Source organism: Hylobates moloch, unplaced genomic scaffold (assembly GCF_009828535.3).
Source record: "Hylobates moloch isolate HMO894 unplaced genomic scaffold, HMol_V3 SCAFFOLD_19, whole genome shotgun sequence".
Taxonomy (NCBI): Eukaryota; Metazoa; Chordata; class Mammalia; order Primates; family Hylobatidae; genus Hylobates; species Hylobates moloch.
In genome coordinates this window covers 13,365,235-13,381,857 of record NW_026652294.1, presented here as the reverse complement: position 1 = coordinate 13,381,857, position 16,623 = coordinate 13,365,235, and the positions used below count along the sequence as shown (strand labels likewise).

The following is a 16,623-nucleotide window of genomic DNA, read 5'->3' as shown; positions in this document are numbered from 1 at the left end:
CCCACCTCCTGGGTTCACGCCATTCTCCTGCCTCAGCCTCTCCGAGTAGCTGGGACTACAGGCGCCCGCCACCATGCCCGGCTAATTTTTTTGTATTTTTAGTAGAGATGGGGTTTCACCGTGGTCTCGATCTCCTGACCTCGTGATCCACCCGCCTCGGCCTCCCAAAGTGCTAGGATTACAAGCGTGAGCCACCGCGCCCGGCCACTTCTAAGCCTGTAATCTCACGACTTTGGGAGGCCAAGGCGGGTGGATCACCTGAGATCAGGAGTTTGAGACCAGCCTGAGCAACATGGTGAAGGCCTGTCTCTACTAAAAATACAAAAATTAGCTGGGCGCAGTGATGCATGGCTGTAATCCAAACTACTTGGGAGGCTGAGATGGGAGAATCGCTTGAACCCGAGAGGCGGAAGGTGGAAGGCAGAGGTTGCAGTGAGCCGAGATGGCACCACTGCACTCCAGCCTGGGTGACAAAGCGAGACTCCGTCTCAAAAAAAAAAAAAAAAACAGTGGCCAGGCACAGTGGCTCACACCTGTGATCCCAGCACTTTGCAAGGATGAAATGGGTGGATCACCTGAGGTCAGGAGTTTGAGACCAGCCTGGCCAACCTGGTGAAACCCCATCGCTACTAAAAATACAAAAAATTAGCCGGGCGTTGTGGCGGCTGCCTGTAATCCCAGCTACTCGGGAAGTTGAAGCAGGAGAATAGTTTGAACCCAGAAGAAAGGGTTGTAGTGAGCCGAGATTGCACCGTTGTCACTCTAGCCTGGGTGACAAGAGCAAAACTCTGTGTCAAAAAATAAAAAAAAAGATACACTTCTAGCAGTATAACAATACATATACACAAGGTTGTTCTTTTCAGCAGTTTATAATTGTAAAATATTGGAAACAACCTAAATGCCCATATATAGGAGAGATATTGAATACGTTATGGCATAAGGTATATCCATACATGGAGTATTATCCAGGTACAATAACGAGGAAGATCTCTATATACTGATATGGAGTGATTTCCAGTTGTGTCAGGGTTCCCCAAAACCAGCAGGTTTTCAGAGTTGCTGAAACTCATAGGACCCAGCATTTAGTTGTTCTCACAGCTACAGTTTATTACAGTGAAAGGATACAAAGAAAATCAGCAAAAGGGAAGCAGGCATAGACCAAAGTCCAGAGGAAATCCAGTGCAAGCTTCCAGGAGTCCTTTCCTAGTGGAGTCATACACACTTAACCTCCTTCAGGAACAAACTGTGACAACATGTATGAAATATTGTCTACCATGGAAGTTTGTTAGTGGGTCAATGCTCAGGGATTTTACTGGGGACTGGTTGCATGGACATCCTCTGCCTGGCACATAGCAAAATTTCCGACTCCTAGAAGGAAAGCAGGTGTTTAGCATAAACCACATTATAGTGTAGGCACAGTGAGACACTCTTGTTTAGGGAATGGTGGAAACTCCCAAACTCTAGTTCCCAGATGCTAGCTAAGGCTGACCCTGCAAGTAGACCTTTCTAAGGACAGCAGTCAGGCCTGCTCTGTTGACTTGCTTCTGTAAACTAGGATATACTGTTAAGTAAAAAATGCACATCAATATCTGTAGTGTTGTCCTTTTCATGCAAGAAAGAAGAGGAAATAAGCATATATAGAAGTATCCGCTCATTTGTATAAAACCTATACACAAGTACACATGGGAAGGATAAACCAGAAACTCATGAATTTGATTACCTATACTGAAAGAATGGGGGAATGGAAATGGAATAGGGTAGGAGAAACTGGCACTTCCGTAAGTACATCTTTTGGTATAGTTCTAACTTCATACTTGAAAAATAACTAACTAGACAACTGGGATGTGAGATGGGCCCAAAGCTGAATAGAAACTATAACAAGTGAGTCTTAACTGTATTACAAATGAATAACAAAACCAGTGGGGAGGGTAGCCCACATTAGCAAACAGTAATTTGACTATATCCTCTTAAAGAATAAAGTCAAAAAAGAATAGAAAATATTAGTAAATTTGTTTCTAATTTACTAATAGGAACTTAGCCATTTCTAAACAAAATGCCTATATGTGTTCTAGGATTGGGGAAATAAGTAAATACATGTGGATAATGACAGCCAGCTTTCCCTCAGAGAAATAAATTACAAAGGAGGGGTGGCAAACATGAACTCCATGAATTGGAGTTACCTTTTTTTTTTGAGACAAGAGTCTCACTCTGTCGCCCAGGCTGGAGTGCAGTGGTGCGATCTTGGCTTGCTGCAACCTCCTCCTCCTGGGTTCGAGCAATTCTCCTGCCTCAGCCTTCCAAGTATCTGGGACTACAGGCTCATACCACCAGGCCTGGCTAACTAATTTTTTGTATTTTTAGTAGAGACGGGGTTTCACTGTGTTAGCCAGGATGGTCTCAATCTCCTGACCTCGTGATCCACCCACCTCGGCCTCCCAAAGTGTTAGGATTACAGGCATGAGCCATGCCGCCCAGCCTAACATGGGGTTCTTAATATATACACATAGAGATGGAAATACGTAAGTGTAGAAGATAGGGCCTAGAAGTAGCGACAGACACCTTGTAGCAATAAGCACACCTAGTCTTGGCTCTAAATACTTTTTTCCAATAAAAGAAGCCAAGATTCGTTGGAGAAATGGCTGTTCCAGGACAGGAGAGGGAAAAATGCAAGATGTGCCTGGAACAATTTGTGGCCAAATGCTCAGAAAATTATGGGGATATATCAGAAGGACACAGCAGCCAACTTGAAGGGGCTCCCAGTGGGCAGGTATGGGATGATTTGAGCTTAAAATAAATGATAGTGATGAATTATTTGACACTTACTTTTGCAGCAACCTATAGTACCCATAGAATAAAACAAATACCCATGAGCCCGTTTGCTGATTTTCTTTGTATCCTTTCACTGTAATTGAATTAAAAGTGAGAAAAGAAAGGTCTTACAGATTTCCAATTAATATAGATGGAATGATGGAAATAGAAAAAGCACTGTTTGGCAACCATCACTAATAATAATCTCAAGCAGGAATCATTCATTAATGGATGTTAAAGCTAGTAGCTAAATGTTTGGGAAACAAATATTTACATAGTCTCGAAGTATTTCCCTACAAGATATTTATTAGTTACAAAGGTGGAATAGTAACTTCACAATGGAGAAACCTAGCAGAATCCACCCAAACTAAGTGATGGAAGTTTGCCCCCGGGAATGAGGCACCATAACACCATGATAGGGCAGTGCCTCCTGATAGGACACTGCCCCCAATAGGACACCACGAGGAGAACCAACATCACTTCTGTGGTATTCTTTTTTTTTTTTTTTTTTTGAGACGGAGTCTCGCTCTGTAGCCCAGGCTGCAGTGCAGTGGCGTGATCTCAGCTCACTGCAACCTCCGCCTCCCAGGTCCCGGTTCAAGCAGTTCTTCTGCTTCAGCCTCCTGAGTAGCTGGGTTTATAGGCACGTGCCACCATGGCCAGCTAATTTTTGTATTTTTAGTAGAGACGGGGTTTCACCATGCTGGCCAGGCTGGTCTTGAGTTCCTGACCTTGTGATCCGCCTGCCTCGGCCTCCCAAAGTGCTAGGATTACAGGCGTGAGCCATAGTGCCTGGCGATTTTTTTTTTTTTTTTTTTTAGACAGTCTCATTCTGTTCTCCCAGTGCAGTGGCACGATCTCAGCTCACTGTAACCTCTGCCTCCTGGGTTTAAGCAGTTCTTTGCCTCAGCCTCCCAAGTAGCTGGGACTACAGGCATGCGACACCATTTCTGCCTAATTTTGTATTTTAGTAGAAATGGGGTTTCACAGTTTCACCATGTTGGTGAGGCTGGTCTCGAACTCTTGACCTCAGGTGATCCACCCACCTCGGCCTCCCAAAGTACTGGGATTACAGGCGTGAACCACCGTGCTCGGCCCAAAAATATGCAGTTCAGTCACATTAAGCACATTCATAGTGTTGTGTAACCGTCAACACCATCCATCTCCAGAACTTTTCTCATCATCCCAAACTGAAACTTAGTACCCACTAAATAGTAACTCACCATTCTCCCCTCACCCCATCTTTAACAACAGCCATTCTACTTTCTATCTCTATGAATTTGACTACTCTAGGTACATCATTCAAGTGGAATCATACAGTATTTGCCCTTTTGTTACTGGTCTTAATATTTTTAAAAGTTAAATATTCCAATCATGAAACAAATGTTTCAATCATGAGAAGTTAAACCAGTAAAATAATAATAATTTCCTGTCTTAGGATCGTGTCCTAAAGGTATTAAAAACTTGTAGCTAGGCTGGGCGCGGTGGCTCACGCTGTAATCCCAGCACCTTGGGAGGCGGAGGCAGGCAGATCATGAGGTCAGGAGATCGAGACCATCCTGGCTAACACAGTGAAACTCCGTCTCTCCTAAAAATACACACACAAAAAATTAGCCGGGCAGGGTGGCGGGCGCCTGTAGTCCCAGCTACTCCGGAGGCTGAGGCAGGAGAATGGCGTGAACCCGGGAGGTAGAGCTTGCAGTGAGCAGAGGTTGTGCCACTGCACTCCAGCCTGGGTGACAGAGCGAGACTTCGTCTCAAAAATAAATAAGTAAATAAGTTTGTAACTAATAATTTTGGGATTTGATCAAGATCATCCTGCTGAGGGTGAACTATTTTAGAACAGGCACAGTGGAAGGGACAGCTGCAAGAACCAAGCTGAATTGTGAAAGAATGTATTCAGTTCTGAACTCCACTCTTGCAGGAGGAAGGTCAAAATCTGTTGCGCATGCAAAGGTTACTAGCCAGGTTGTGGAATAGATTGGTCTTATTTAAGAACTGTGAACCAAAGATATTCAGAGATGGGCATGTGACATCCCACATGGATGATTTAGCATTGAGAACTCTATACCATGCTTGGTTTTTATTGGTTTTTTGGTGCTTACATATAAGCTATAGAGTGTTAAGCTTTTTACATATTTTTTCCCCATAATGGTAGATACACCTGGGTTGAATATGTTGTAAACGCTTTGGTTCTAGGATACATTAGTTGTATTCAACTCAGACACAGAAAAAGTTCAGAATTGTCTTTTTTTTTTTGGAGATGGAGTCTACTCTGTTGCCCAGGCTGGAGTGCAGTGGCACAATCTGATTTGTCTTTTAGCTGTAACATACAAAAGCCTAGTATACGTTTTTTTGTTTGTTTGTTTGTTTTTCCCGAGATGAAGTCTGTCTCTCTCACCCAGGCTGGAGTGCAGCGGCGCGATCTCGGCTCACTGCAACCTCCGCCTCCTGGGCTCAAGCCATTCTCCTGCCTCAGCCTCCAGAGTAGCTGGGATTACAGGCATCCACCACCATGCCCAGCTAATTTTGTATTTTTTAGTAGAGACGGGTTTCTCCATGTTGGTCAGGCTGGTCTCAAACTCCTGACCTTAGGTGATCCGCCTGCCTCGGCCTCCCAAAGTGCTGGAATTACAGGTGTCAGCCACTGCTCCTGGCCCTAGGACTCTTAACTTTAGGAATCCTGAAAGTTAGAACGTTTAGCTGATAAAATATTGTAGAAAAAGGAAATTGCATCTGATACATTTCTGCTAGTGTTCATCATATGATTGGCTATTTTGGAGGAGGTGGGGGATGTTATAGAGGTTATCATGTTACATGTCCATTGCATCCAAGTAGGTTGTTCTGTTGCCCTCATCCATATTCAAGAGCCCAGACTAGCAGAGCTCCCACTGGATCTGGAGGTTGCCCATCACCATGGTAAGGCTGTTGGGGGAGGTCTCTCACATTTGACCTCAGCCCACACTCTTTTATTGTCGATTGATTCAATTTCTTTTCTTTTTTTTTTTCTGAGACAGTGACTCGCTCTGTTGCCCAGGCTGGAGTGCAGTGGCATGATCTTGGCTCACTGCAGCCTCCTTCTCCTGGGTTCAAATGATCCTCCTGCCTCAGCCCCCCCTAGTAGCTGGGATTACAGGCACGCACCACCATATCCAGCTAATTTTTGTATTTTTATTAGAGATGGGGTTTCATGATGTTGGCCAGGCTGGTCTTGAACTCCTGACCTCAGATGATCCACCCGCCTCAGCTTCCCAAAGTGCTGGGATTAAAGGCGTGAGCCACCGCGGCTGGCCGTGATTCATTCAATTTCTGATATATTTCAGATTAACACAAACCTTGTAGAGTCTCCAGCCTTCCTGTGAGGGATAACTTGCTTTTCTTAACTCAGAAACTTCTAAGAGAAGTCAGTAAGTCAGGGAGGAAGTCTCTTTCCCTGTTAAGAATTGTGGCTAATCGGCCACGCATGGGGGCTCACGCCTGTAAGCCTAGCACTTTGGGAGGCCAAGGTGGGTGAATTGCCTGAGCTCAGGCGTTCGAGACCAGTCTGGGCAACAACAGTGAAACCCTGTCTCTACTAAAATACAAAAAATTAGCCAGGTGTGGCAGCATGCACCTATAGTCCCAGCTACTTGGGAGGCTGAGGCAGGAGAATCGCTTTAACCCAGGAAGCAGAGATTGCAGTGAGCCGAGATCGCACCACTGCACTCCAGCCTGGGCAACAGAGTGAGACTCCATCTCCAAAACAAACAAACAAAAAAAAAGAATTGTGGCTAATCAAGGAAAAGGAACATGGTCAAACAGTGGGCTTGGCACTCCACCAGGGTATTTTGGGGCCTCCAGCTAGGGGCACCTTAAAGCCACAAGTGAGACAAAGCAAAATCCCACCAACCCCTCTGGGGCTGGATCCAGTAAGATTTCATTGCATTAGCTCACCAGAGACCTTTGGGATCTGAAGGAGCCTGTATATCACTGGCCTGTGCTGTCACTTTACAGAGGCTCTGATAGCCTTGGAAAAGCTTATGGAAGTCATTCCAGAAACATGCCAGAATCTGTCGGTGACAGCTCTATTGGCTTTTCTCACAGAACAGGATGGATAACAGGTGTCTACAGTCTCATGAAGAATGGAAGCTTCTGCTCATGGAGCACCCTGTCCTGACTGGGTGTCTTTGCTGGGTGTTTTGTATGGTTTCCATGTATTCTTTCAGCCACTTGTAAGGTTGCTGTCAGCACCATGGAGTTAGTAGGTGAGAGTCCTTGGGTTGGAACAGAACTCAGGCACTCTCCCTTTTCCATGAAGTGTTAACTTGAAAGAATATTTTAAATAGCATCTATTCTCACACCTCAAACATTCAGCCTGAGAACAGGAAAAGCAGAGAATAGTAACATTTGGGAGAAAGGATCAAATATAACTACAGATAAATATTTTCTTGGCCAGGCGCAGTGGCTCATGCCTTTAATCCCGCTCTTTGGAAGGCCAAGGTGGGCAGATCACTTGAGGTCTGGAGTTTGAGACTAGCCTAGCCAACATGGTGAAACCCTGCCTCTATTAAAAATACAAAAATTAGGCCGGGCACGGTGGATCACGCTTGTAGTCCCAGTAATTTGGGAGGCCAAGGCAGGTGGATTACCTGAGGTCAGGAGTTCAAGACCAGCCTGGCCAACATGGTGAAACACTGTCTCTACCAAAAATATAAAAATTAGCCAGGCATAGTGGTGGGCGCCTGTAATCCCAGATGCTTGGGAGGCTGAGGCAGGAGAATTGCTTGAACCTGTGATACAGAAGTTGCAGGGAGCTGACAGCATGCACGGTCTTGGCTAACTGCAACCTCTGCCTCTAAAAAAAATTTTTTTAGACCTCTGTTATTGTCACAACTTTAAAATGTTTTCAGGCTCAAATTCTAGATAAGTAGAAATTTTTATTGTTTACCCTTACTTAAATTTGAGGTGGCCGGGCGCAGTGGCTCACGCCTGTAATCCCAGCACTTTGGGAGGCCGAGGCGGGTGGATCACGAGGTCAGGAGATCGAGATCATCCTGGCTAACACGGTGAAACCCCGTCTCTACTAAAAAATACAAAAAATTAGCCGGGTGCAGTGGCGGGCGCCTGTAATCCCAGCTACTCGGGAGGCTGAGGTAGGAGAATGGCTTGAACCCGGGAGGCGGAGCTTGCAGTGAGCCGAGATCGCGCCACTGCACTCCAGCCTGGGAGACAGAGCAAAAAAACTCCGTCTCAAAAAAAAAAAAAAAAAAAAAAAAAAAATTTGAGGTTTCCTTCAGTGCCCAATCCTTGTGACTGCTAGCTAATTTCCCAAAGTCATAAAGAAGTCTCTCAAAAATAACTAATATTGAGCCAGGTGTGGTGGCTCACGCCTGTAATCCTAGCGCTTTGGGAATGGAGGCGGGTGGATCACTTGAGGTCAGGAGTTCGAGACCAGCCTGGCCAACATGGTGAAACGCTGTCTGTAGTAGAAATACAAAAATTAGCCAGGCATGGTAGCGGGTGCGTGTAATCCCAGCTACTTGGGAGGCTGAGACAGAATGGCTTGAACCTTGGAGGTGGAGGTTGCAGTGAGCCAAGATCTCACCATTGCACTTCATTCTGGGGAACAGAGCAAGACTGTCTCAAAATAATAATAATAATAATAATATTCATTAACTCAGAATCTTCTGAATCCCCCTTGACCACTGGATTTTCTTACTGTAGGAGGATCTCCTGATGCAGTCCAGCAAAGAACTTTCACATGTGGACCTCCCTGAAGATTTTCTAAGGAGCAAAGGTATTTATTTCTCTCAAATCTCTTCCTTTATCCACTCACTGCAAATACTGTTTTAGTTACGTTTCCATTTTGCATTGAGAATATAAGGGTTGTAAGTCCCTGCCTTGTAGGGTGTACTTAACTATAGGAACTGTAACTTCACTGTAGATCGTATCTTAGTATTGCCCGTGGATGTACTTGCACAGTGCACTGCAGCCTCAACCTCCTGGGCTCAAGTGATCTTCATACCTCGGCCTCCCAAGTAGCTGGGACTACAGGCGCGAGCCACCATGCCTGACTGATTTTCTATTTTTTTTTTTGTACTTTTTTTAGAGGCAAGGTCTCACCACATTGCCTAGGCTGGTCTCGAACTCCTGGGCTCAAGTGATCCTCCTGCTTCTGCCCCAGAAAGTGCAGCATTACAGGCATGAACCACCGCACCCAGCAAGTCCCTTTCTTTTGAGTGTGTTGAACCTTTATTGGATTTTATATCATCAAATATACTATATTTGCCTGTTTAGAAGGGTTAACTGGGACAGGGGAGACATGTACCCAGTATAGTTCAGCATGTGGTAGTGTATCGTTTTCTTGTTCTGTGGGGTCAGGGATGAGAGAAAATGTTTATTCCAGGTCACCTTGAGCGTTTTCAAGGCAATTTCATTACCTTTTTGCTCCTCAAAACAATGGTTGGGTATAGAGATCTGAGGTTATTACTTTTAGATTGGTTGATTGATTGAGGAGGAAGTTGAGGTCCAAAAGAGAGTAGCTGAGATAAGGTTCTCCTCTTCTCACCCCAAGGCTAAAAATAATCTTAGATTACTTTAGAGAGGACTATGTGTCAATTAAGGCTAATACAGAATCATCAGGCTGGGCACAGTGGCTCACGTCTGTAATCCCAGCACTTTGGGAGGCCAGGGTGGGAGGATTGCTTAAGTCCAAGAGTTTGAGATTAGCTTGGGCAACGTAGTAAAACCCCTTCTCTATAAAAAATGCGAAAATTAGCATGGCAGCACACGCACCTGTGGTCCCAGCTACTCGGGAGGCTAAGGCAGAAGGATCACTTGAGCCCTGGGAGGTTGAGGCTATAGTGAGCTGTGATCACACCACTGTACTCCATCCTGGGCAACAGAGCAAGACCCTGTCTCACTAAGGATGGGTACTGGTCCATGGCCCAGGGTTGGGGACCTCTGCATTAAATTATATGAACATTTTGTTACTGTGATAAAACATTAGATTTGACTCTTAGCTTCTTGGTAGCTTGGACAGAAAAGGAAGCACAAATCTTTCTTATGAAAAAGGACATTTGTCCCAGTTTATCACCCAGCTTCCTGCTGCTGCAGATTTCCTCTGTGGCTCAAAGGCTTCACTGTCCAGTGTAGATTAAAGGACATTCCTCCGAAGATGAGAAATGTTGTTTTGTACATAAATCTCACCCTGTTCTTAGAGCCTTACTAGGGATGCAGTTTAGTGGGCCCCTAACCCCACCCCCAAGATCTGTTTAGTGGGGCTCCAGTACTGCTATATTTAGTCTTTGATATATATTCACCCACATCTTACCACAAAATTTACTGTCTATTAAACTACACTTCATTTAACCACTGAACTGGCCTTTTAAACAGGAGAACCAGGGTTATTTTCTGCTTGGAAATCTGCCTTTTCAAAATTACTTGGCTACTCTCCACCTAAGAAGCTGGTCCACATTGGACATAGATAAGATGAACTCTCCTGAACAATATCTGCAGCTAAATTACTCTGTGACACTTCTCTTTATGTTCTAATATCATGCTTATTTAATGACTTAAATTGGTAAAATATTTGATTTTTTTTTCTCCCCCAAACCCATGGATAAGGGTCTCAGTTTGGTATAGGGGAGCTTGAAATCAGCATCTCTACTAGAGTTTTTAGCAGCAATGGCCTAGTTCATTCTGTCCCCCAGGAACCTTCCAGGGTATTCCTGTGTTGCACGTGAGGAAGCAAGCTCAGCTGTCCAAAGTCACAGCTGGTCATAGCAAGCCAGAGAAGAAGATTCTATGGAGACAGGCCTGTGAAGATGTTGAGCCCTGGGAGCATGAGCAATATATGCCATCACCTTGGATTTGATTTAAATAGACCCACGTGCTCTTCTGTAGTGTGGCCAGCATTTTGACTTGCTCTACCAAGGTCAGGCATCTGCTACTTTATCTTTACTACGGAATTAAGAACTGAATGCAAAAAAAAAAAAAAAAAAAAAAAAGGCCGGGCGCGGTGGCTCATGCCTGTAATCCCAGCACTTTGGGAGGCCAAGGCGGGTGGATCACGAGGTCAGGAGATCGAGACCATCCTGGCTAACACGGTGAAACCCCATCTCTACTAAAAATATAAAAAATCAGCCGGGTGTGGTGGCGGGCACCTGTAGTCCCAGCTACTCGGGATGCTGAGGCAGGAGAATGGCGTGAACCCGGGAGGCGGAGCTTGCAGTGAGCTGAGATCACGCCACTGCCCTCCAGCCTGGGTGACAGAGCGAGACTCCATCTCAAAAAATAATAATGATTATTAAAAAAACCATCTTGGCTAACACAGTGAAACCCCATCTCTACTAAAAATACAAGGAAAAAAAAAATTAGCCAGGTATGGTGGCGGGCGCCTGTAGTCCCAGCTACTCGAGAGGCTGAGGCGAGAGAATGGCGTGAACCCCAGAGGCGAAGCTTGCAGTGAGTGGGGATCGCTCCACTGCACTCCAGCCTGGGCGGCAGAGCAAGACTCTGTCTCAAAAAAACAAACAAACAAACAAACAAAAACTGAATGATGCCTCATAGAAATCAAGCTTGTCTCCAGGGCTCCAGCTGCCAAAATCTTCGCTCTGCCCCACCCAGATTTAAGTTTTCTTTCTCTCTTTCTTTTTTTTTTTTTCTTTCTGTCACCCAGGCTAGAGTGCAGTGGTACGATCTTGGCTTACTGCAACCTCCGTCTGCTGGGTTCAAGCAGTTCTCCTGCCTCAGCCTCAAGTAGCTGGGACTACAGGCATGTGCTACCATGCCCGGCTGATTTTTTTGTATTTTTAGTAGAGACAGGGTTTTACTATGTTGGCCAGACTTGTCTCAAACTCCTGACCTCAGGTGATCCACCCGTCTCAGACTCCCAAAGTGCTGAGATTATAGGTGTGAGCCACCGCACCCGGCCCAGATTTAAGTTTTCTTGATGAAAATCTAATATATACTTGCTACCTTTGTTTCGTTAAGTGTTTGCATAGTTGAGCGCTGTGCAAATTACTTGATTTTATTTATTATGTTTTGGTTATTCTGAGTGAGAGGACTTCAGTGTAATTATAAATTGGCTGAAGAATGATTTGGGATCCCCTGCACCAAGTTGTTTAGTAAGCGAACCTCTGCTACTACACTCTCCCCTCGGTGCATATTTTTACTTCTCTGTATGAATGTCCCACTCTCAGTACTATCAAATTACCATGGTATTCCAGAGTTTTGGGATTCTTTTGTTTAATTGATTTGTAATGTGCATGGTTTGGGGATATATGTGATAATACAGTCATATAATTTGAAAAGATCAATTTGTGTACTTGGGATTTCCATCACCTTAAATATTTGTCTTTTCTGTATGGTAGAACCATTTGAATTCTTCTCTTCTGGCTATTTTGAAATATGTAATAGATAATTGTAAGCTATAGGCACAATCATATGTCTGCTGCTTGCTGCTGCTCAATTAGCTAAAATGGCAGCAGGTTGAAATTTTTTTTTTTTTTTTTTGACAGAGTCTTGCTCTGTTGCCCAGGCTGGACTGCAGTGGCACTATCTCGGCTCACTGCAAACTCCGCCTCCTGAGTTCATGCCATTCTCCTGCCTCAACCTCCCGAGTAGCTGGGACTACAGGTGCCCGCCACCACGCCTGGCTAATTTTTTGTATTTTTAATAGAGACGGGGTTTCACCGTGTTAGCCAGGATGGTCTCGATCTCCTGACCAGATTGAACCTTTTAAAAGGACTTTTGCTGTAATAACCAGAAGGAGCCTTTAATTGGTTGGATGCACTTTTGCCTGTCATTCCTTATTTCTTGATTGCAGTAGGGCAGACACATGAGAAGTGGGCTTGGGGGAGCAGTGGTGGGAGTGTTTGAGTTGACTGGCCATCTCACAGGGGAGATCTTCCCCATCAGGCACTCTTGCTGGTTCCTCACCCTTTCTGCTGTCCTGACTTTTAATATGCCTCTTTCAATAATTTTCTGTTTAGTTAATTTTACAAAACTGATGTTATCAAGTTTATTTGTTTTATCTTGTTTTCAGAGAGTTCCCTATAACTGGGCTTGTCTGGGAAGTTTATGTGTAAGAAAGGTGAAATGGTATCAGGAACAATGGCAATATTAGTTCCTACTCATTATTGTGAGACTTAATTCCCACAGTAGTGATTTCTATGAAGACTTATTTAGGATGGTCACCAGAAATTGGAAGAGCATTGAGGAAATACATTTTGAGGAAGAGGTGAAAGTAGTCAATTAGGGAAAATCTACCTTATATAATTTGGAGAACTACATGATTGTTTTTTTTTTTTTTTTTTTTTTTTGAGACGGAGTCTCGCTCTGTCTCCCAGGCTGGAGTGCAGTGGCACAATCTCAGCTCACTGCAAGCTCTGCCTCCCGGGTTCACACCATTCTCCTGCCTCAGCCTCTCCGAGTAGCTGGGACTACAGGTGCCCGCCACCACGCCCGGCTAATTTTTTTTTGTATTTTTAGTAGAGACGGGGTTTCACCGTGGTCTCGATCTCCTGACCTCGTGATCCGCCTGCCTCGGCCTCCCAAAGTGCTGGGATTACAAGCGTGAGCCACCGCACCCGGCTGCATGTTTATTTTTATTTTATTTTATTTTATTTATTTTGAGATGGGTTCTCACTCTGTCGCCCAGGCTGCAGTGCAGTGGCTGACTGCAACCTTCACTTCCAGGGCTCAAGCGATTCTCCTGCCTCAGCTTCCCAAGTAGCTGGGATTACAGGTGCCTGCCACCATGCACGGCTGATTTTTTTGTATTTTTAGTAGAGACAAGGTTTCACCATGTTGGCCAGGCTGGTCTTGAACTCCTGATCTCAAGTGATCTGCCCACCTCTGCCTCCCAAAGTGCTGGGATTACAGGTGTGAGCCACCATGCCCAGCTGTGTATTTACAAATTCTTGAATAGGGTAGCACCGTCTGCTGTAATAGGGAAAGTAGGCTAGTTTCACAACCTAAGTATTGTGTGTTGAATCAGGATTTTGAGGCTGCCTTTTGTAAATGATTGGTATCTGAAAACCTGTGGCTTGCAGTACATATTTGTTAATCTAATATTTGCTGACTCTAAACATTTTAAAATGCTGTGTCTAGCCTAGTTATTCCATTTTAACTGTTCTCAGGTCCAGTAAAATAAAAAAACAGAGCAAAAGAAAGGCACCTTTTATATGGCAGGCACTGTCCCATATGACATCTTACATGCATTATTTAATTTAATCCTCAGTGTAGCACTGAGGTAATTGTACTTTCCCCACTTTTTACAATAAAAGAAACCAAGACTGGCCAGGCGCTGTGGCTCACGCTTGTAATCCCAGCACTTTGGGAGGCCGAGGTGGGCAGATCACGAGGTCAGGAGATCGAGACCACGGTGAAACCCCATCTCTACTAAAAATACAAACAAAAAAAAATTAGCCGGGCGTGGTGGTGGGCGCCTGTAGTCCCAGCTACTCGGGGAGGCTGAGGCAGGAGAATGGCGTGAACCCAGGAGGCAGAGCTTGCAGTGAGCCGAGATTGCGCCACTGCACTCCAGCCTGGGCGACAGAGTGAGACTCCCGTCTCAAAAAAAAAAAAAAAAAAAAGAAACCAAGACTTAAAGGTAAGTATCACAGAGCTACAGGGCACAGTGACTCACACCTGTAATCCCAGCACTTTGAGAGGCTGAAGTGGGAGGATTGCTTGAGCTCGGGTGTTCAAGGTCAGCCTGGGCAACATAAATAACCTTGTTTCTACAAAAAATACAAAAATTAGCTGGACATGGTGGCGTATGCCTACAGTCCCAGCTCCTTGGGAGGCTGAGGTAAGAAGATCACTTGAGCCCAGGAGTTGGAGGCTGCAGTGAGCCATGATGGCACCACTGCACTCCAGCCTAGGCAACAAAGCGAGACCCTGTCTCAAAAAAAAAAAAAAGTATCACAGAGCTGTGATTGAAGCTTAGCTGGTCTGGCTTCACAGTCAGGGCTCTTTCTCATAGTAATTGCTGCTCTCAGGACCTATCGAGAAATGGATAGGGAAGCCGTAGAAACTCAGTATTAATAGCATTTGTTTATTTGACCTAACTGTATTTGTTCATTAATTTTATGAATATTTTATTAAGTACTCTTGTGCTTTTATATACCAGGCATTATGCTGAACCATAAGGAAGAGAACAAAACAAGATCCTTACCCTCACAGAGTTTATATTCTAGTAAGAATTAGATTTTAAATTTTTTGTTCTTTTTTTGAGATGGAGTCTCGCTCTGTTGCCCAGGCTGGAGTGCAGTGGCGCAATCTTGGCTCACTGCAAGCTCCGCCTCCCAGGTTCATGCCATTCTCCTGCCTCAGCCTCTCCGAGTAGCTGGGACTACAGGCACCCGCCACCACGCCCGGCTAGTTTTTTTTGTATTTTTAGTAGAGACGGGGTTTCACTGTGGTCTCGATCTCCTGACCTTGTGATCCACCCGCCTCGGCCTCCCAGAATGCTGGGATTACAAGCGTGAGCCACCACGCCCGGCCTTTTTTTTTTTTTTTTTTTTTTTTTGAGACAAGGTCACTTACTCTGTTACCCAGGCTGGAGTGCAGTAGTGCAATCACAGCTCATTGCAGCCTTGACCTCCTGGGCTCAAGCATCCTCCTGCCTCAGCCTCCCAAGTAGCAGGGACTAAAGGCACACACCACTATGCTTAGCTGATTTTTTTTTCCTTTTAAATTTTTTGTAGAGACAGTCTCCTTGTGTTGCCCAAGCTGGTTCAAACTTCTGGGCTCAAGCATTCCTTCTGCCTCAGCCTCCCAAAGTGCTGGGGTCACCGTTGTGGGGTACTGCATCCAACTCAGGAATTAGATTGTTTTGTTTTATTTTTTGTTTTTTGAGACAGAGTCTTGCTCTGTCACCCAGGCTAGAGTGTAGTGGCCTGATCTTGGCTCACTGCAACCTCCGCCTCCTCGATTCAAGCGATTCCCCTGCTTCAGCCTCCCCAGTAGCTGGGATTATAGGCAGGTGCCACCATGCCCAGCTAATTTTTATATTTTCGGTAGAGAAGGGTTTTTGTCATGTTGGCCAGGCTAGTCTTGAACTCCTGACCTCATGTGATCCATCCACCTCGGCCTCCCAAAATGCTGGGATTACAGGCATGAGCCACCACTGGAATTACAGGCATGAGCCACCACGCCTGGCCGATCTTTAAATAGATTTGCATTTTGCTTTTTCTGTTTAATACAGGTGTCCTGTTGTTTATATATGTATAAAATCATGTGTACATATACCCATACATACACACATGTTCGTGTGTATAGTGTGCTAGTCAGGGTTCTCTTAGGGGAACAGAAGTAATAGGAGATCACCTGAGGTCGAGAGTTTGAGACCAGCCTGGCCAACATGGTGAAACCCCGTCTGTAGTAAAAATACAAAAAAAATTAGCTAGGCAGGCCAGGCGCAGTGGCTCACGCCTGTAATCCCAGCACTTTGGAAGGCCAAGGGGGGTGGATCATGAGATCAGGAGATCGAGACCATCCTGCCTAACATGGTGAAACCCTGTCTGTACTAAAAATACAAAAAGAAATTAGCCAGGTGTGGTGGTGGGCATCTGTAGTCCCAGCTACTCGGGAGGCTGAGGCAGGAGAATGCATGAACCCAGTAGGCGGAGGTTGCAGTGAGCCGAGATTGTGCCACTGCACTCCAGCCTGGGCGACAGAGCAAGACTCCGTCTCAAAAAAAAAAAAAAAAAAAAATTAGCTGGGCAGGCCAGGCGTGGTGGCTCATGCCTGTAATCCCAGCACTTTGGGAGGCTGAGGCAGGCGGGTCACCTGAGGTCAGGAGTTCGAGACCAGCCTGGCCAACAT

At 45.2% G+C, this 16,623-nt stretch overlaps 1 protein-coding gene across 2 annotated transcripts in view; it reads left to right on the top strand.

The window, feature by feature from the left end:
* Window positions 1–16,623, top strand: part of PRR14L (proline rich 14 like) — a 57,390-nt gene that overhangs the window by 6,255 nt on the left and 34,512 nt on the right. Inside the window, exon 2 of one of the 2 annotated variants that reach the window (XM_032139841.2) lies at window positions 8,512–8,584. In XM_032139841.2, the coding sequence (XP_031995732.1) occupies window positions 8,512–8,584 (73 nt within the window). Of the gene's footprint in view, window positions 1–8,511; window positions 8,585–10,654; window positions 10,724–16,623 lie in introns of those variants that run through there. The other variant, XM_058431279.1, reaches the window with a different exon arrangement.